The sequence below is a fragment of the Epinephelus moara genome, chromosome 16 (genome assembly GCF_006386435.1).
Source record: "Epinephelus moara isolate mb chromosome 16, YSFRI_EMoa_1.0, whole genome shotgun sequence".
Taxonomy (NCBI): Eukaryota; Metazoa; Chordata; class Actinopteri; order Perciformes; family Serranidae; genus Epinephelus; species Epinephelus moara.
Window position 1 is genome coordinate 23,833,081 of NC_065521.1, and position 20,512 is coordinate 23,853,592.

A 20,512-nucleotide genomic window follows, 5' to 3' on the forward strand; every position below is an offset into this window, starting at 1 on the left:
CTGTTTATAAACCAGTTTACCAGTTTAATTGCAGGAAATGTTTAGTTGTTAAGCCATTTCTCATAAGTATAGACATTCACTCTGCCTGTTGGAGAGATAGAGAGAAGATTAAAGCGTCAAATTGCGGTAAAATATGCTGTATAAAAGGCAGGCTTAAACTTTTTTTCCTTGTCCCCCCCTGGAATTATTCTCTAAAATTTTACTGTTTATTGTCCCCCCCAACTACGAAATGGGATTTTCACCCCTGCCTGTTGAATGGCCCTACACCCCAAACTCTGACACTGTAGTAGGTAACACTCTTGTGTCAGTTTTGGACTCTTCAGGACGTTGTGTCAGTTTCTGCTCATCACATTGTGTCTTTTCAAAACTAACTTCTGTTTTCACAGGAAATGCAGTTTCAACCCATTACACGCATACAGTTTCTTTTCAAAATAAACTTAAACCAACGTAGGTTTACTTTGGTTTTAGGTTTTAGCAACAACAGTACTTGGCTAAGTTAAGAAAAAAAATCATGGTTTTGGTTAAAATAACTTTGTTTGCTATTAACGTGACATAATGTGAAGTGATGTATGTCAGGTGTGACATATGACGTCAGTAGTTAAAATAACACAACTATGACTTTTGGTTTCACATGAGACACAAACAGCGGTCTCCTGGGTGAGAGTCCTGTGTTTGTTTGACCCATCCAAGCCCCTTCCCTCCTAACCTACGCAGACTTTTGCTCTCTTTAGTCAGTTGCTTGTGCGTCTAATAATGATGCAGCCCGGTTAATGTCATACAGACAGTAAAGGGTGCCTCGGTGCTAAGGGCCACTGACCAAGTGTCCTTGTATTTGATGCTTGATCGGTGCGTATTTGATGAGTTGGGTAAAAGAGGGCCTTGGTTTGTGTTGTTGCAGATACAAACCAGGTTGCAATAAAAATCTCTCCGAACCCATTATGCAACACAATTCACTATCAGCGTGAGGCCTGGCTGAATGATCTCAAGCATCTCACACAAAGATATTTTTAGGCACACAATTCTTTAAAGTTGCACAAATTGAGAAAGGATTACCAAAATACTAAAGCTTCTTTAGTGAGTAAGTCTTAGATTTAGCACAGTGCAATTTTCTTCAGCAGGATATTAAGTAAAAAAAAAATGTTGATGGCAAATAAAAATGTGTAGTTATACACCACAGTAAATATGCAGGAAAGGAATGACAGGCACCCTTTGTTGTGTGTGCTGTCAGCAGTGACTAGAAGAGCTGTTTTGGTTAAACTGCCTAGCATGTTGAGTTACCTGTTAATGCTGATTTGGTAGTTTGCCTGAAGGCTCTGGAGGCGCAGAATAAACTCAGGAGTCCTATTCTCTGAGTGTCATTCTCAGGTTGGTTGAAGGGCACTTGTAACTATGGCTGCATGTAGATCAGCTTTACACCTGCAACAAGAAGTGGACAACGGTAAGTGAAGTGCAAGAACAAGAGCATGAGATGAAAGGATGAAAATTGATGCAGGAGCACACTCAGATCTCTGAAACCTTAAAGTAGAGACACAGGTAGCACCACCTGAACAACAACAACCAGTGTAGATCAAATTTGGTGCCAGTCCATCCTGTAGATTTCAAAACTCACTCTAAACCACAAATGAATGTAAAAATTCAATATATCATTATTGGGATATTTCAGAACAAAAAACTGGACCAGTTCAGGAACACTGCCATTCCTATAGCCAGGTCGCTACACTGAAAACATTTCAAAGTTTGTCACAGTGTCATGAGTTGGCTCACAGTTGAGACAAAAAGGATGGAGAAATAAGTCTGAATATTTAATTTATAAAAGGACTGCAATTTTTTTCATTGTTTAAAAACACTTTGAAACTACATTTACAGAGCTGAGCCCAGTGGTCAAGGTCACAGTGACTTTAACATTTGATCACAAATTCTTATCAGTTCATCGTAGAGTCCAAGTGGACGTTTGTTCCAAATTTGAATTCCTTCAAGGCATTCCTGCGGTGTGACATTCATGAGAATGGGACAGACAGACCCAAAAACATGATGCCTCTGGCCACAGCTGTCGACAGCACACAGGTAAAAATGTCTACTTCTGCCCTAAACTTCAGCTTCCTCCACACTACAGCCTGTCAGCCAGTTGCACCTCAGCAACCTCAGCACCATAGGAGCATTTTAAGGCAGATTGAAACAAGAAAAGCAGGTTTAACAGAAGGAAAAGCAAAAGAAAACAAAAAAGCCTGTGAGAGCATCAGCAAACGTTTCTTTGCCGCTAACAGTTTGAGGGCTGATTGGTAAGATAACACCCATCTTAAATATTTGAGGATTCTGCAGGTAACATGGGGACAGTGAGATGTTTTGGGTCAGAATGTGCACCAAACACTCACTCTGTGACCCAAAGTGCTTAACTACAGTAAGTGCACTGCAGCCTGTGTGAAAACATGGACAATTATGAAGACTTAATTAAACTTGTACAGGTTAAAGGAGCTGACAGGATTGCATTTCACTGAAGTTGTACCTTGTATGACTCTATGATTAATTGATAAACTGTCTGCGGCGAGACAAAGCATGCACACTAAAAATGCTTTGCCTTATAAAATGACCGAAAGAATGAGGTCGTGGATACAAGCAGCCGAAATGAGCTTCCTCAGAGGGGTGGCTGGGCTCAGCCTTACAGACAGGGTAAGAAGCCCTGACATCCAGAGGGAGCTCAGAGTAGAGCTGCTGCTCCTGCATGTCGAAAGGGGTCAGTTGAAGTGGTATGGGCATCTGATCAAGATGCCTCCTGGACGCCACTTGTTGGAGGTGTTCCGGGCACGTCCAACTGGTAGGAGGCCCCGGGACAGACCAAGAACACGCTGGATGGATTACATATCTCATCTGGCCTGGGAACACCTCAGGGTCCTGCCGCAGGTCCTAGAAAGCGTTGCTGAGAAGAGGGACATCTGAAATGCTTCGCTGGACCTGCTGCCCCTGCTGCCCCTCCGACCCCGCTCAGATAGGCGGTTGAAAATGGATTGATGGATGCCCCCAAATTCCAGCTATCAAAATTCTAACCTAAGTGGAACTGAAGACACTTCACCAAAGTAGCAACACAAGGTTCCTCTCCCCAAACGTACCAAAGCTTACCACTGAAATGTCCCAGGACAAACTTGCTGACACTTAGAGGACAGAACTACATTACCAAAGTTCATCCCCACATACAGACACAAGAGCATGAGCTGCACCAGGCTTTGGCATCCAAATTCAGTTACCAGAACAAGAAGTTCAATCACCACAAGTTTACACAAATGTGTTATTCCTTCAAACAAATGAATGAGATGTGAACAATCACTAACATCAGAGGTGAATGCGAGTGCTAGGATGAGTGGAAAATAGGGTATGAAGATGTCACATGCTCCATCCTCCTGCCTCCTGCCTGTGACCTGGAAATCAGTCTCAGCTTGCCATCTTGAAAGATGTCTCAGTTCCTCGAGGAGAGAGGAGGCTTGTAAAAGGGGCATGGGTGTTTTCATTATGCTGACATATGTTTCCTCAAGTCCTCTCTTCTCCCGTGACCCAAAAGTTGTTCCTCCTCCGCCACTATATAAAGGATCTTCCAATACCTTAAATGCACCCTGGGGAGCGGGGAGAGAAGAGGCTTCTGGAGGAGCTTAGAGTGAGGAGTGTATCCTACGCAAGTCTTTTATCAAGTGGCGTTGCATATAAATGCCACACCTTGACATGTGGCCATTAACTAACGTTGCTTAGGACTGATGCTATGGAACTAAGGATCTCTCATTCGGCAGCTTCAGCTCCTCCGTCCTTGCGTCTCTTCCTCACAAGTTTCTCTCACATGTACGGAGACACATAATGAAAAGCACCCTATGAATGGAGATGCACAGGTGTATCCTTTGCAAAAGTGTTTTCGGCACCGTGTTGATAACAGAGGCATGACACACAGCTGGAATATACAAACCATTGCAGGGGCATGATGAAACTTTCTGCCCCTCACCGTCTGTGCCACTCTTCATATTTAACTGACGTCACTTAAAAATGACAGCTCCAAAGCAGCTCATTTTCTAAAGGCTTCCTCCTCTATCCCCGTGTCTCTTCCTCGCCTCCTCTGCTCCCATCTCAGGTGGGCGGGGCTAAGACGTGAGAAGAGGAGGCGAGGAAAGTAACTGAGGATGCACAAACTGCTAAATGAGAAAAGGGGACTGTGGGAGCTGAGAGAGCTGCGGCAGACTGAGACACACTGAACCAGCCAGCACTGCAGGCTTTTGAGCTCATCATCCCAGGTGAGCCAGCTCACTAAAAACCTGCACTGCCAGCCGACTACCTGCGAGAGGAGGGGAAAACACAAGCAGGTCAGGCAGAGCAGAGACACAGCGGGGGTCGTCACAACAGGAAACTGCACATAAATCACCAAAACAGTGTTCCATATAGCCTTTCTGAACTTCTCTTCATATGTAACATCTGCAATTATCAACATATTCAAATTTTATGTGACTTCCGATTTTTCCCCCCTGTGCTTTTCCTCCTATTATGTGAAGTATTTAAAAGTGACTGACTGCACGAGCTGTTAACACACTGGGTCCACAAATGCAGACTTGTAGGAATGTGGTCCATGAACTGGGATGCAGCAATAGTGCTTTAGTCAGCAGTACAGATGTTCAGCAGTAAGAAGAATCTAGCATTCTGCCTCCTCCCTTTTTCTGTTTCCCTTTTCAATAAAAACTAATGACAAGCAATCTAATAAGATGTATGGTGATAAAGAAAAGTCAGTCACAAAGCTGAATTGAGCATCAGGTAGGTAATTAGTTATATTAGCATGCTGTTTGGCACTGTAGGCAACAAGATACAGCATGACACAGATAGGTGAAGTATCTGAAGTGACACCTTTTTAGGCCTGTCATGATAATTACATTATTGATTTATTGAGGTCAGCAAAAACGACAGAGGTCATCTGAGGTTATCTTATGATACTGCCCCTGTGTTGACATAAGAATGTCATCAACATTTTAGCCAACAAACAGCAGGGTCTGCCCAGCCATTATGAGACTTGGACACAACACATGAGGCTAAAGCACAGGGGGGGAAAAACACTATCTGAGACATGCTTTGCTGCCATTTCTCGTCACGCCGCTTCTGTCCTCTCATCTGCTTCCTGTGTCGGAGTTTAACTATGGGCAGAGATCAAGCAGCTCCTCCACACACACACACACACACTTACACTTGATATGACCATAATATTGTTTATTGTAAATCTTTCTGGGACACTATGTCGTCCAACAAAAGTAGTTATCGTGACAGGCTGCACCTTTTCAAGTTAAAACTCATTATACATTCATGTTTATAATTCATCCATTCATTCATTCATTCATTCATTTATTCATTCATTCAGTATCCGTAACCTGCTTATCCTATTCAGAGTCACGGGGGAGCTGGAGCCTATCCAAGCTGACACTGGGTGACGACGGACAGGTCTCCACTATCACAGGGCTGACACATGGAGACAGACAACCATTCACGCTCATATTCACACCAACGGGCAATTCAAATTCACCAATTAACATGTCCTTTGACTGTGGGAGGAAGACGGAGAACCCTGAGGAAACCCACGCTGACACTGGGAGAACATGCAAACTAATAATAATAATAAGAAGAAGAAGAAGAAGACTGTAGTGTGCATTACTGCATATTGGCGTCGCAAAAGGTGGTAAAAAATTTTGTTAACACAGTAATCAGGCTCTTTTGGCTCTCTGCTGTGTTTTAAGCTGGATCAATGCAGAAAAGAAGGTTTTGCACAATTAAGATCCAAATTGTAACAGCTACTCCAAATATTTCTCTCCAGGCTCAGGGTGCCCCCTCACACACACACACACACACACACACACACGCCCCAAAGCTTCATTAACAGAAGAATCTCAAACTTCATTATTGTTAGGCAAAATGAACCACTCAAACCTTTACTTATTCTACTTTCACACAAGAATACATGCCCCCCTCCCCCCACCCACATCACCCACCAAGTCTCAGCTGTGTAGATGTGTACTCACTAGCATGAAAGTAAAAAATTAAAAGCGCCAATCAAGTTAGCCAGATGTCCCTCTGCTGCTGACCTCTGAGCTCTTGCTACACCTTCGCTGAGGACAAAAGTGTCCACACCTGCAGAAAGCTGGAGAACACCCCCCCACTTTTTCCACAGCTGTGCTCTAGGAAACATACTTGACTGCTTTTACAGGTTTAACAGGTCAAAGATTTGTCCAGCTAGGGCGTATTCTGTTTTAGTTTATTGGACAGCATGGTAAACACCTATTCAGACTGCTGCAAGGGGAGCCTAGGGTCGCTGTATGAGCACAGACACTGATGGACAACTCGCTAAATATTTTTCTTTTCATCTAATAATCTTTTCATCAGTTTTAAGACAAGAGCTGACACTTTAAATATCTGCCCAGTCATGTCCTCAGGTCTTGGTAGAGCAGGGAAGTTGTTCAAACGGTGGGTCAAACAAAGATCCTCCTTTCATAACAGCTACACATTTCTCTACAACAATGCAGAAAACACTCAGCTCTGCATTGTGTAAAAGAGAAAAAAGGAGTCGTTTGAGAATACATCACATCTGCTGATGTCACTGTAATAGTAGATCCATTATATACACAGTACACACACCAAGACCACAGAGCAATACTTGGTAAAATGATACATCTCCTTCTGCAGCATTGTTGTCCTAAAATGTAGCCCTGCAGGAGAAGTTTGCTCATAAAGTTGTGACTGTCGGTGAAAAATCCTGTTCAGACTCTGCAGGTGATCAGAAGTGAAGAAGCCAAAAGCATGTTCATTTACTTACAAAGTAGTGTTGTCAAAAATATCTGTTTATCGATACGTATTGATTCTGAATATTCAAAATGGTTTCAATCCTGATTTTCTGCAGTATCAATCCACCCGTACCAGCTGGGCTTTCTTGCCCTCTCTTATTGCTAATGTTCACTACAGTCATTCTGCTGTCCTCTGCGCCTTTATCTTTAAATAAAAACTTAAATGTCATGCCCTTAATGTCAGTAATTCCCTGTGGTATTGATATATTTCAAGGTATTATGTTGAAGTTGGAAAATCCAGCATTTTGACAACAGTATTACAAGGTAATAGTATCAGGATTTGGGGCACGCTCCAACCCTGCCAATGACCTGCTTTTGTGCAGATTCTGCATTGACAGCTGAGCTATTTTTCCCTATAAATTGCTTCCTCAGCTCAACTTCTCTTTTGCAGGAATTTGCATTTCTTCATGGCTCCACAATGCAGATAAAATAAGGAGAAACTCTAAGAGTGAAGCTACTGGAATCACTGAAATCTTTACAAGTAACTTCCTGTTTGCCTGACTGTTTCATCACCCAAACTCACAACCTGGAGCCCTGGAGCTATGATCACAGCCTCGCTTCTGCTCTGAGTTGTGAGGAAAGGCAGACATCAGTCCTGAGGAATTGTGAGATTATGTAGTAAATGCAGGGTGTTTAGCTGAGAGCATTTGGCTTAGTCCACGGAGGCACACACAAAACCGTATTATTGTGTGGGGAAAACAGGGAGGTCTTACCATGTGTGGCTGTGGGTTAGTTGTTATCTTCACTTCACAGGCCTGTTGCATTGTGACCCTCACTCGACTCAACGCTGCTGGGGAGGCAAGAAAGAGAATTCAGGCACACTGACACTTTAGGGTGACTTTCAAGAGGACGTCAAGTGGGTGCCATATGATAAGCATTGTGGGCGAAAAGTTTTCAAAACATGACCAAGTTTCGTGGGTGACAGAGGATAACAGTGTGCAGGGTGCCTTGTGTTTGATTTCCCACTGGGGGGAAGTTTCCAAATTTATAAATTTAATTAGCTACAATCCAATAAAAATGTTTTTTGTTCAGTAAAGTTGTACTTAATTAATGTGTTGAATTAAATGTAAAGAAAAGAAGAAGTCCATACCTGTAATCTCCTGCAATCCTCGACCAATTCAACAATCTACCCCAATTTTTAATTAGTTTAATTTGACGCGTAATTTGGGGTTTTCTCGCTCCGGGGTCGTGAGTCCCAGAAAGGCGTGCGCGTCACCGGTGAGGGACTTTTTGGCAAAGAGAAATTGCTGCGGGACCTTTTTCTCCGGGGATGGCCGTGCCATAACTTTGCCTCTAGGAGCGAGTCCCTCTGAGTTGCATCTCACGTCTCAGCCTCAACATCGCTGGTTCTGGTGAGGAGCCGCAGAAAGCAAAGCCTTCACTGAGGAGAGCCACGTGACTGAGACGTAGCAGTGAACCTCATCTGAGAGGGAGAGGGGGGGGGGAAGGCTCTGCGGTCAAAACATCACAGCCACCGCAGACTTTACTCAGGTCCTGCTTACAGGCAGTGCGCCACCAAGACGCACTGCACTGTCAGTCTGCACCGCAGATAGGAGACCATGTGCGAGGGACAGTTTTTTTTCTTTTGACTAAAGATTCCTGCAGGAATTTCTCCCACTGACATGCCTTCACCCAGATATGAGTCAAGTGTATATGAAAACCTGCAAACACCTGACGCTGCACAGTTACCTGTTACTACATGCTCCTGTCATCCATATATGCGCGAGATTCTTCCGCCAGGCATAGGTTTAAAGCATTTACAATATGTGCATTTGTCTTTCCCCACCCTCCACTACAAATATGAAAGGAGCAGAGGAGCTTTATCTTGACAGAATTAAAGATATCTACACCATAACTTGCAGAAAAGCATGGGCGGATCATGAGACAATGGGCCCCTGGGCACAGATAAACAAAAGGGCCCCCGCCTCTACTCCACAGGAGAAAGACACAGACTTTGTGCTGGTTTTGCTTCTTTTGTTGTTGTTTTGTGTCTCTTTTTCCATCATTTCAGTAATTACTTTGTGTCTCTTTGTCGTCATGTTGAGTCTCTTCATGGGCGGTAACATCATGTGTTAAATTGAGTGACATTTTGCAGGTGAAGACCAACACTTTGGGCCCCTGGGATTGTGCTTGGTTGGCCCACTCAGTAATTCATCCATCAGAAAAGGCACAAAAATTCAACAGAATTAAAAAATAAAATTATAGTCTAGTATTCAGTTTTTGAGATAAAATTCTGAAATTTGCCACACATCATCTACCATGACTCTAGAATTTTGTCACTTTTTTTCATGAACATTGAAGATTTATTTAGTTTACAGTCAAACATTTTGATGCACTGTAGGCTCAATTTTTGATAAATCAAAAATCTGAGAAACATAGTTTTTGTAGGACAGTCTGAAGATGCTCTGTAGCAAGTTTGGTGTCAATTGAGCAAAAATTGTGGGAGGAGATAGGTTTAAGAAGTTTTAAGAAGGTTTAAATGTACAAAAGTTTCTTCAGTATTGGGGCTACAGTTTGATGAAAGTTGTGAAGTTGTAGCACATATGGTTGATTTGTTATGAATTTTCAAAGTTTTGAACTTTAGACGCTTGCTGTAGCGCCACCATCAGGACTATTGGCTTGAGTTTACAGCTGAGGATATCTGGCATGAGACTGGACCTTTGTGCAAAGTTTGGTGAGTTTTCACCCATGGGAAGTATGATTTCCTCGGAAGAAGAAAGAAGAAAGAAGAAGAATACCTAGGATTACCCTAATTAAGTGTTTGTAATGAAACCTACACCCTTGCCACCACATGCAACTTGGAGGGCTTCATAACAGATTTAAATAATGATTGCCAACTCTGAAACCTCTTTTGTAAATTTTTTCTTGCATGAATATCACACAGGTGCCAAAGAAAAGTAACTGGTTGACGACACACTGAGCAAAGGAGAAAACAATGAATACTTAACACAGACGCGGGCGACACAAAGTCAAGTTAAAGTTTATTAAGGGTTGTTTTTCTGTGCATGACTGCCTTGGATTAAAGAGTGTTAACAAAAAGACACACAAAGCTTTGACATGATTGACACTAACATGATACAGTGCCTAATTCGTCCATGACATCAATAAAATAGCATTCCTGACAGATTGGTGTATATTTATGTCTATTTAAAAGAAAACAATCTCACCCCAGGTTTTAGAAAATGAGAAAGCCGGCTCTGGTTTAAATAATTGATTCATACAGCAAACACACAAACTCCAGATTGCTCTCGCAAACTGAAGATGTTTCTCAAAGTTCATTTACAGTGTGTGATTACACTCTGTGTCTGGTTACATGTACATTTCTTTACAGTAAAACTCCTCCGTGTCGTCTTCATGATGCGATCTTGTGAACGGCTACTGTGATGGTCCCGTGACTCCTCACCAGAATGTTTCTGCAAAACAGTCCGACAGAAACAATTCACTGAGACAAATATTCAACTGATAAACAACAATCAGTCCCATTAGTCAAACTGGCAACGACTGACAAACAGATTATTTTAAAGATATCTGTGAATGGCACATACTGACCTTTGATAAATCATATCAACCTGTCTGCCGTTAACCTCCAATATTATGCATACTAATCATTACTACAGTCTTTAACCTAAATTCCCTCAGCATCCATTATTATTATTGGTGATGTTACAACAATTACTTCATCATCTTGGACATCAGTAATAGTCCCAACCTATTAATAATAAAGTTGTTTTTGTTGCATAAATTAGGGCTGCACATTTATCAAAATCCCAAAATGGTTAAGTGCAATATCCAGATCGCAGGTGCTGCAATTTTTCGATGAAGGTAAAATGTGTTACAACATATCATTATAAATGAAGCATTGTGGTGCCACAGAGATATCCCAGCCTACAAATCTATTTCCAGACAGAAGGTAACATTAGCCCCTGCAAAAAACACATCATTATCATCATTTTCATTTTTTTGTCGGTGAAAATGAAATGCAAAAATCACCGTAACCCACTAAAACTGAGACTCAGTGCAGCCCTGGCATAAATGTCTTATTTAGAAATAACATATATATATGAAAATATTGAATGTCTGCCTTTAAACTCCACTTTCAACCCACAGTGATATAACATGAGGATTAACAGCCTGTCACATTTTGTTTGTATTTGTCTGACATTTATCTGTCCCAGTCATCAAGTCATAGATTTACACCAGTGATACTCAATGTACGGCTCATTGGCCAAATGTGGCCCGCGATAGGGTGTCAGGTGGCCAACCGACATACAGTTTTCTAATTCCCAGTGGAAATAAAGTGATTCAAACTGGATTTTTTTCTTCCTGCACTTTGAATGTAAATAAGGAGCCAGAGTGCATAAAACAGCATCTAAATAGGGCTTGTTTATGAAAGAAAAAAAAAGATCTTCCGAACCCCCGGCAGAAGTCCAGGCTAAGCCCCGAATTTCCTCAGATCCTAGAAATGCCCCTGACCTGAGCAGGGCTGCTTGTCTGGATTTGCCTCTTGGCAAAGATGAGTGAGGATAACAAACATTCAAAGGGTGAAAACAGGCAATTTCATGAAAAATGTACAATTAATTTGCCTTTAATTTAGCTTTTATATATAATGTTTATTTATTTTATCTGAAAAATATTATTATTGTTTATTTATTAACTGGCCCCTTGCCTCTTGTCATTTTGCAAAAGTGACCCCCGGCAAAGCAAGTTAAGTATCACTGATTTACACCTTCTCAGCAGATAATGTCTAATCATAATAGTATTTGTGTCAGTTAGAGGATGTTCTGTTAAGTCCAGAGGGTGGCAGCATAACCACGCAAATGAAAATTAAACTCCTTTGCCAAGACACCGTCTGAGGGACAAACAGAAGCTCAATCTTTGATTGTGGATCCTTTCAACAGTTTTTCAGAGATTTATTGATCTCTTAAAGTGTTAATCAAAACCACTGCGGACAGACCCCTCTAAATTCACTGAGGGGGAGAAGAAAAAGGAGGAGATGTAAGTCAGTCAGGCACAAAAGACAGAAGGTTGTGTCAGCGCTCACCCTGACTCAGACTCCAGGCACACAGTCGGGCTGTCTGTTGGGTCTTTGGTGAGAGCTGCAGCTTGTTTGGACAGAACTGACACAACACCGCCATGTTCATCAGACAGGGAGCCGCGGCCTGGTGATTGTGAGATATAAGAGAGTGTTACTTTACAGAGCTGAAGAAACTTCCTCCTGAGGTAACTTCAGTGCATCCTTGCAACTTCTAGGTGTCTCTCCTAAGTTAAATTGCATTTTAAAAAAACATGTTTTTGGTTTCATCATGTTGAGTGATCTTTTCTTTTTCAAATTATGTTTTAATTTTGCTTAATCATTCCATACATGCAGTTCAGATTTGACATCATAACATGGGGATATGGTTTTCAGAATTTTCTTATTGCAACAACAACAGACACATTGCAGGATCTTTCCGACTTTATAGCATATGTGATTTGTTCCATCTTGTACAGTTCCCATACTTTTATAATCCAGATGTTGTATGTTGGAGATTCAGGTTTCAACCATCTAATTGTGACACATTTAATTGAAGCCCCCAGGAGTGTTCGTAACAAATAGTTTTGGCCCTCCCCTCAAAGCCTTCAGGATTTGCATCAAGGAGGACCTTGAATGATTGCTTTGATCAAGGAGACTGTCCAGTAACTCTAACGGCTCCCCTTAAAGTAATAGTTCAACATATTGGGCTGGGTGCCTTAATTTCCTGGACGAGACTCCAAGAGGACACCACGCCCGGCCAAGAAACAGTCTGGAATATAAATCCTCGGAAAACCACAACTTGTTTTCACACTTTGGTTTTTGTACCAGTCCAAGGCTGGCTGTGTCTCCCTGTTTCCAGCTAAGCTAACCTGCTGTTAGCTGTATCTTTATATTCTTGTTACAGCTGCCTGCTGATTCTTGTTTAAGAGGACGGATGTGAAATGTTCAAAGTTATATCTCCATGTAGCTGCTGCAGTTGGACAGAATATTACTGATTTAGGTTTAATGCCACTCAAGAGGAGGGCAGACTTGTGGATGAGATTAATTTTTTATGTTACTGTCCTTTTTATAGGGCCATAAGGGATGTGCTTTTTAGTAAAATGACATCCATTTATGTTGATTTCTTTTGACTGGATGACTATAAAAAACTTAAGTTGTGCTTCAGGAAGAGAATCGTTTTTGTAGAATTTTTTTGCAAAGCTTTAGAGAGAAGGCAAAATATTCTGTTGAAGACTGAGCTGTAAAATAATGAGTAATTTTGTAATGAAATAAAACGTAAACAAATGTTCGACCACTGTAACTGTACTTTTGATGCCTTGTTAACCTCTGAGGAGTGAGTACTCTGTGTGCATGACACGAACAAAAAGAAAATCTATCAGTCAAACATACTTCGATATTTATGTGACAAAATGCCTCTCTGACAACAGGAGGCAGATTGAGTGGATCGATCTTTGCTGCATAATGGGTGCATTTACAGTTTTAGTGTTATGTGTTCTTTTCATCTTAAATGTCATTTCATAAGTCAAGACAGAAAATCACAAGTGGAAAGAGTACTAAAATGATACAGAGTAGGTGAAATCATCTAATTTTGCGGTATTTGGTGCTGCACAGAAAATGTCATATGCTATACCTGCCTTTGTAACTTTCTGTCGCTGATGCTCACAAATAACTTCACTTTGTTATTTTTTAGCAGCAAGGTTACTGAGCATTTTGTTATACTGTCATTTAGTACGTATTTCTCTATGAATAATTCCCAGTAAGAAGCAATCATTACCTCCACCATGGAGGATACAGTATGTTTTCAGCTTGGTTTGTTTGGCAGCAGGATCACTGGAAAACAACTGGCCAGATTATCATGAAACTTGGTGGAAGGGTGTGACATGGGCCAAGGAAGAATCCAAGTTTTGGAGCAATATTGAATCATGGGGCGGATACACTAATTATTTTAAACCTTTGCTAACATTGTGAGATGGGACATTCGGCCTTGGCAGAATAAATGCCATACGTGTTAAAATCCAGTAGATGGTAGTAAAGTTCAATAGTGATAAAAAAAATAGTCAATTGTAGAACTAAGATGACTCCATTTAACAATCCACACTCACAAGTACTTGTGATCCCCTGAGCAGCCTACAGATGAAGTTTCTCAAACTTCATCTTTATGTGGTCATATACTGATACTATTATTTAAACATCTGTCTTGGCTTAATCAATGATATAGGGACATTTCATTTTGGCAGCTGTGATGAACTGGTTGATGATTTTTTTTTAATCCTTGATTCAGAAGTTAAATATTGTGACGTGGACTAATAAATGATCATTTTTAAGATTGAATAATCTTCCTATTATTTTCTAAATTAAGTGTTTGGGCAATATACTGTTGACAAATTGCAAAAAATTCTCATCACAAGTTTCCAGAGCCCATGGTGACATCTTAAAATGTCTTTTTTTTTTGTTTATTAACAGCCCAAAACCCAAAGATATTCAGTTTACTATCATAGAGAGCTAAGAATACCTTGCCACTTACGTTTGAAAAAAATCACTTTTAACTATTAATTTGATTATCAAAACAGCTGCCAAACAATTTTCTGGATTATCTCCTTGTTGATTAATCGACGTCAGCTGTAGTTTGCTGGACAAATGGGGTGTTTTGCTACTCAGTATAAAATGATGTGGTGACTGAACTTCAATAGGAACACCACCTAAAATAAGAATTCCAACATGTTATTCCCACAGGAAAGTTCAGTCAATATTTATGGACATGAGCTACTCTCTCAAAGCTAGAAACCAGAGAAGTAAGACTCAAATTGTGATGTCATCAAGTATAAAGTCTGGAGCTGCTCCACAGACAATAAATCGAAGACTGATTTTGTGGATCCACACATTTTTTCTTTGTTAGCAAAAATGAGCTTTATCCTATTCTCAGTTTTAAAACAGAAAATGTACTGATATAATCAGAACATTCCCCTGTGTGCTCTCAGTGTCATCTAGAACATCTTCCCTAATTCACTGTCTACGGAGCAGCTCCAGACTTTATACATGATGACATTACAAATTTGAGTTTAAGCACTCTCTGTTTTGGATTTGGGAGAAAGTAGTTTATGTTATATTTTTGGACTATCTTAGATGATACGGATAACATGTATGAATTTTGAAAATGGGCGTAGTTGTCCTTTAATGTTTTGAGAATTGTACTAGCTGTCTCAGAAAGGTTATTTAAAACTGGACTAACGATAAGTCATGGTTGTTAAAACAACAATGACAGTATAATCAGTCAGTTGTTTGTGCTATTCTCATGTAGATGTAGAGGCATTTTTTTTCTCTCTTAAGCATTCATAGTTGGGTTGGGAGTGATTATTTGGGAGTTCATCTGCAGCTCCGTTTGAGCTACTTACTGACTGATACTTTCACTCTTCCCTCCATTAAAGCCCAGTTTGGTGTGATTATATGTGAGCAACATTTTCATGTGAACCTCAGATAGAACAAGTATCTCAGTGTTTTCTTACAGCCGAGGTTGTGTCCTTGCTGGTCCGTGCAGAGCACACCGACAACTGCTGGATTCTTCATGCTGCCAACAGAGACAAACAGCTTTCAGTCGTCTTTAACATCCAAACAGGTGAAATAGAGCTTAAAAAACAGTTTGGTATTAACTTACGTATCGTCGAGATGCTGTTCAAGGGTCGACTCCATTTTTACTAACCCTAAATAACCGCAAAACTCGAGTTTTGTATATTAAGATATGTTGTTTTGGTTGTCTACTTCCTCCAAGCTTCCGGCTGGAGTCAGCTGACCGTCACGTGCACTAAGGAACACTGTGAGGGCCAAACTACACGAAGCGCGGTGAATCTGGGAACGTGACGGTAAAAATAGTGTATAATACTTATAGACGTGAACATGTGGTGTATTATTATAATGTACATGATGTGTATGTATGTAATATATATGTACAAAATAGATAGATAGATAGATAGATAGATAGATAGATAGATAGATAGATAGATAGATAGATGTGACAAATTTGGGATTTTTCTGCATCAACTTAATGTTTAATTTTGTCCTCTGCACCTTTCATGTTTTTTTTTCTTTTAGAGATAAATGTACATGTTCCAAATATTGAGGTGCAGCTTTCCCCTGAACCCCCACCCAACCCCCTGAAATCTACTACATTTGAAGATTTATGTCCTATCTATTTATATGTCCTTGGGATATTCCATAATCTACTATCAGCACCTGATATATAAGCTTAATATAGACTATTGTTTATGTAAATATTATTTCTCCTCATTCACTTAAGTCATTTTCTAAACTGGATTAGTTGTGAAATGAAACCCTTCCTCTTGATATTTCATCACTCATGTGTCATTATCTCTCTACCAGCCACACTGAGAAATTGATTTGGATATTCATAGTTGCATAAATATAAAATTAGATTAGTTGAGGGTTTTTTTTCCCTCCTGAATATATAATCTTTATTTATAATCCAGTTCCCACTTTGCTCTCATGCATTGCACAGGCAGTCACAATCAGATGACTCTCACAATAAGCTGAGGGCGCCCAGACCGGCTCCAGTGTCACATGTTCTGCAGTCATGAAAGTTATTTTGAGGGAAACATGAAGTTCTTGCTCGACACTCAGATTAAAACTGTGAGAACTGAAATCATCTTTAGAAACTAAATCATCTATACCTTCCCAGTTAGCACCAGCTTCACCTTCACGGGCTGGTGCAAACATTACTCAGCATGATAAACTTTAAAGCAACATAATGTGAACTTTACCAATGCCTATTGAACATAAAATATAGTATTAATATTATGAGTCTAACGCAGGGACCTTGTTTCTCGCAGTCTTTCGTTGATGGATTTTGTGTTTTCTTCCAAAGTTAGCTGGAGGCCACCGCCTGGGCTCACCTCCCTGCATGATTTCTGCAGCCTGTCCCAAGACGGCGAGGCTTCAGTGCTCCTGCTGACAGGGCAGAAATGGGTGAATGTAATTATGTGGCCGCTACATTGGAGGAATCCATCACCTGCGCAGCAGCAGGGTAATGTGCTGCTGACTAACCCATGGGGTATGCTCTCCCTCCTCTCCACTAATTCTTCTATCTTCTCTGCTCTTCCATCTCTCACATTTCTCCCCTCACAGCTTAAATCAGAGCCGGGACGCTTCCTCTGACAACCTGCTGCTCATCACTGTCTGAGCATGCACGTAGGCAAACACACGTCCAAGTTTATGCATGCAGAATAATTCACAAGGTCCACACACACACACACACACATGATATCTTCCCTTGTCACACACACACACACACACAATTGTGCATCACACACGCACAAGGGATCTTTAATCTTGTATGAAGGGAAGTTGGCATCAACACTAGATCCCATTATTTGTGACATATGGCCGCTTTACAACTTCAGTAAATCTCCAAATGAACCAAGAATAGCGATCTGACTGTGAGTCAGTGTATCACCACCCTGTCATATACTGTATAACAGCTAATATAATTCAGAATTGTTACTATTATTTATGTAATTAAGCACAAAAGACTTTTTTATTATATGTGATATCCATCAAGTGACACTATAGATCGTATACATCACACTGAATACACTGAAGCGCTGATGTAATAAAAACCCTAGCAAATATCACATCAGCATAATTTTTTTTTTTCAGTGAAAATAAAATGCAAAAATCACCTTTCCCACCAAAATCGTGACTCACATCACAGTTGTCAATATAACTGCATTATGATTTTTTTGTTGCATATTTTGCCGCCCTAATGACAGCAGTCACAGCACATGGCATCCTGGCACACATATCCCATAATAAAATAAGGAATATCACTTTCCATCCTCACATGAAGCCCAGTTCATGAGTCAGCCGGTGGTAATTTCAGTAAACTCGTTATATGGCTTTGATGTTGATTTGTCTTGTCCCGGCTGATAAATAAATCAGGATCTCATGGCACCTGTGCCCTTTCTCTCACAAAGAGATGTCAGACTCACTTCAGTTCATACGCATGTCATCACTTGTTGAATAGTTTCCAATATTTTTTTGTGTTGGCTTGAAGCGTTTGAGTCATGGAAACTCTGTCAGCCTCTGCCTTGAGCAGATGTATGGTCAGACCCTGTGTGACGGTCAAAGATGGACAAGTAGAGGGGACCACTGTGAGCCTCCATCAGCCGTCACCCAGATGCGTAAGATGACGAAGCTTCTGAGGAGACATGCAGAGAGGGCGTGGGGAGACATGCGGAGGGAGAGAGGGAGGGCAGGTTGGGTGGGGGGGTCTGAGGGGGATAAAGAGAGGGAGAGACTGTGGCTCCCCCCTCTGAGGAGTTCTGGGAACCTTCATGACTGACTGGAGAGCCGGGGATCCAGTGCGAGGTGCAGGACAGACCGTTAACAGCTGTCGTCCAGTGTTGAGGGTGTTCAGAGAGTCCAGTTCTCCTGTTGCTGTCATGGGCTTCAGGGCGGTGCTGCTGTCCTTCCTGCTGGTGTCTCTGAGCTGGACCAGAGGAGCCGTCATCACAGGGGTGAGTGAGAGGTTTCTGCTGCACACTGTTCTGGTGTTACATCAGTTTAGTAGATTCATGTTGTTTTTAGAGGAGCGTCTAATTACTCTTAATTACCCAATTTACTCTTCCAGGTAATGTCTAATTACAGACAGCATTTTACATTTTTATTATCTCTTTTTGTTATTGCCTTCATTCTTTTTAAAAGTGATTTGAGAAACTGTGGTTTTACTTACTTACTAGGGCTGCAACTATCAATTATTTTCACTACTGCTCAATCTGTCAGTTATTTTCTTGATTACTCAATCAATCATTTGGTGCGTAACTTGTACAGTAGCGACAAATGGCCATCACAGTTTCCTGAGCCTGAGGTAACTTCTTCAAGTTGCTTGCTTTTGGCTGATCAACAGTCAACAACCCAAAAATATTACATTTGCAACAATGCAAAAAAGAGAAAAGAAGCAAATCCTCACATCTGAGAGGCAGGAGCCAGCAAATGTTTGGCATTTCTGCTTAGTTAACTACCTAAACAGTTAACTTAAAACCAAAATTGGCAATTTATTTTCTTTTGATGGCATAATCAACAAATCAAATTGTTTCAGCATTAATTCTGCATTGGCAGGCGTGTTGTAATTGCACTCCAACACATAGATTTCTGGTTTGGTTTTGTCACATTTAACCTATAAATATGCAAAAAACTATATAACTGTAAGCAGCACAGTTCACTTTTCTGGATAATTTTGTAAAATTTGATTACACATGACTGACAGGAGACCACATCCTCCTCCGCTTCAAGTCCACTGGAATAACAAGAGGAAATTATCTCAGTCCTCCAATTGATATTCATTTGTAAATGGATTAGGGAGATGACAGGCAATGGATAAAATGGCTTTCACTGTACGAGCATGAGAGGGCATCTCTGTTACGATTAGTAAAAATAGAAATAGATTCAAACATTAAAGGGTATCTCTATTAGCATGACCAAACTGGCATCAAAATGACTCTCCTCGTCTGCCTCTTTTATTCTTTTCTGTCTGTCTTCCACCGCCTCTTCTCTGTCTCTCTCTCTCTCTGTCCCTGTCTGTCCTGCAGGCCTGTGAGAGAGACATGCAGTGTGGGTTTGGTCTTTGCTGTGCTGTCAGTTTATGGCTGCGGGGCCTGAGGATGTGCGTCCCAAGAGGTGTGGAAGGGGATGAATGCCACCCCTTTAGCCATAAGGTAGGGAGAAATGTGAGGTCACTAATCTTCCTGCATCACTCACATACACACACACACACACACACACACACACACACAGATTCTCTTGCCCACACTTGTTTTCTGTGCAAGTGGAAATTCAGATTATATCAAGCTGTTGGCAGGTTTGGCTGAAGCTTTAGAAAAGCTGCTGATAACTGCAGACGCTATCGATCTTCTCCAGAGCAAACCGGCCAATCAGAGCCATACATCACAGTGATCATCTGGAGATGGCAACAATTAGTTCTGCTAACATCACATCCGTCAGTGAATTCAGACTTTTTTTAAGACCTGCACTTGTCAGCTGATGAAGGATTTAAACTGTCAGATTATCCCTCTCCACTCCTCTCTCCCACTTACAGGTGCCATATCAAGGGAAAAGGCAACATCACACCTGCCCCTGTCTCCCCGACTTGGTGTGCACCAGGTACGGTGAAAGCAAGTATAGATGTACTGAAAACTTCAAAGACCTGGACTTTTAAATGACGCCCAAACATTCAGACGAAGAAGATCAGAAACAGCACTCAGAGTGAAGACTTGACCAGGCTGTGGATCAGAAACATATTTAATCTTCACTGGCTGTATTCTTTATTTGTGTACTCTATGCACTATAATTCGTAGTCTGGATTCAATCAATCACACGTCAAGGACAGAAATGTCAAGAGAGTGTAACCTTTAAAGAGCCACAGCAGATATCAGACACTTTTTACTCAATAAAAACAAAGAAGATATTTGTGAACAGTTTAAACATTTGCTGTTTTGTTTTCATGCTCACTTTATGTTAATTTATCAATAGAAATGTATTAATATTATTGTCAATAAAAGTATAATAACAACATTGATGTTGAGCACGTGCTCCATGGAGGGTTTTCCCCCTTGTGTTCAGTTTATGTTGCTTGATTCAACATAAT

General features: G+C 40.9%; 3 protein-coding genes across 5 annotated transcripts in view; 1 reads left to right on the forward strand and 2 right to left on the reverse strand.

Moving 5' to 3' along the window:
* slc16a4 (solute carrier family 16 member 4) overlaps nt 1–8,190 on the reverse strand; it is a 37,896-nt gene extending 29,706 nt beyond the window's left edge. The window contains exons 1-3 of one of the 3 annotated variants that reach the window (XM_050065564.1): nt 7,936–8,190; nt 7,559–7,632; nt 1,279–1,416 (exon numbers count right to left, since the gene is read on the reverse strand). The gene's annotated coding sequence lies outside the window, so the exon portion shown is untranslated. Of the gene's footprint in view, nt 1–1,278; nt 1,417–6,026; nt 6,127–7,558; nt 7,636–7,935 lie in introns of those variants that run through there. The other 2 variants (XM_050065562.1, XM_050065563.1) reach the window with 2 other exon arrangements.
* Nucleotides 8,191–9,809: 1,619 nt separating this feature from the next.
* On the reverse strand, nt 9,810–15,668 carry lamtor5 (late endosomal/lysosomal adaptor, MAPK and MTOR activator 5). Its single transcript, XM_050065979.1, has 4 exons — nt 15,512–15,668; nt 15,363–15,424; nt 11,887–12,004; nt 9,810–10,258 (listed from the first exon to the last, which is right to left on the reverse strand). Exons 1-4 carry the CDS (start codon nt 15,544–15,546, stop codon nt 10,198–10,200), a joined length of 276 nt encoding a protein of 91 aa, XP_049921936.1. The 5' UTR covers nt 15,547–15,668; the 3' UTR covers nt 9,810–10,197.
* A 2,535-nt stretch (nt 15,669–18,203) lies between these two features.
* Nucleotides 18,204–20,396, forward strand: prok1 (prokineticin 1). Its single transcript, XM_050065477.1, has 3 exons — nt 18,204–18,386; nt 19,458–19,583; nt 19,964–20,396. The coding sequence occupies exons 1-3, from the start codon at nt 18,204–18,206 to the stop codon at nt 20,081–20,083; spliced, it is 429 nt and encodes a 142-aa protein (XP_049921434.1). The 3' UTR covers nt 20,084–20,396.
* Nucleotides 20,397–20,512: the final 116 nt, after the last annotated feature.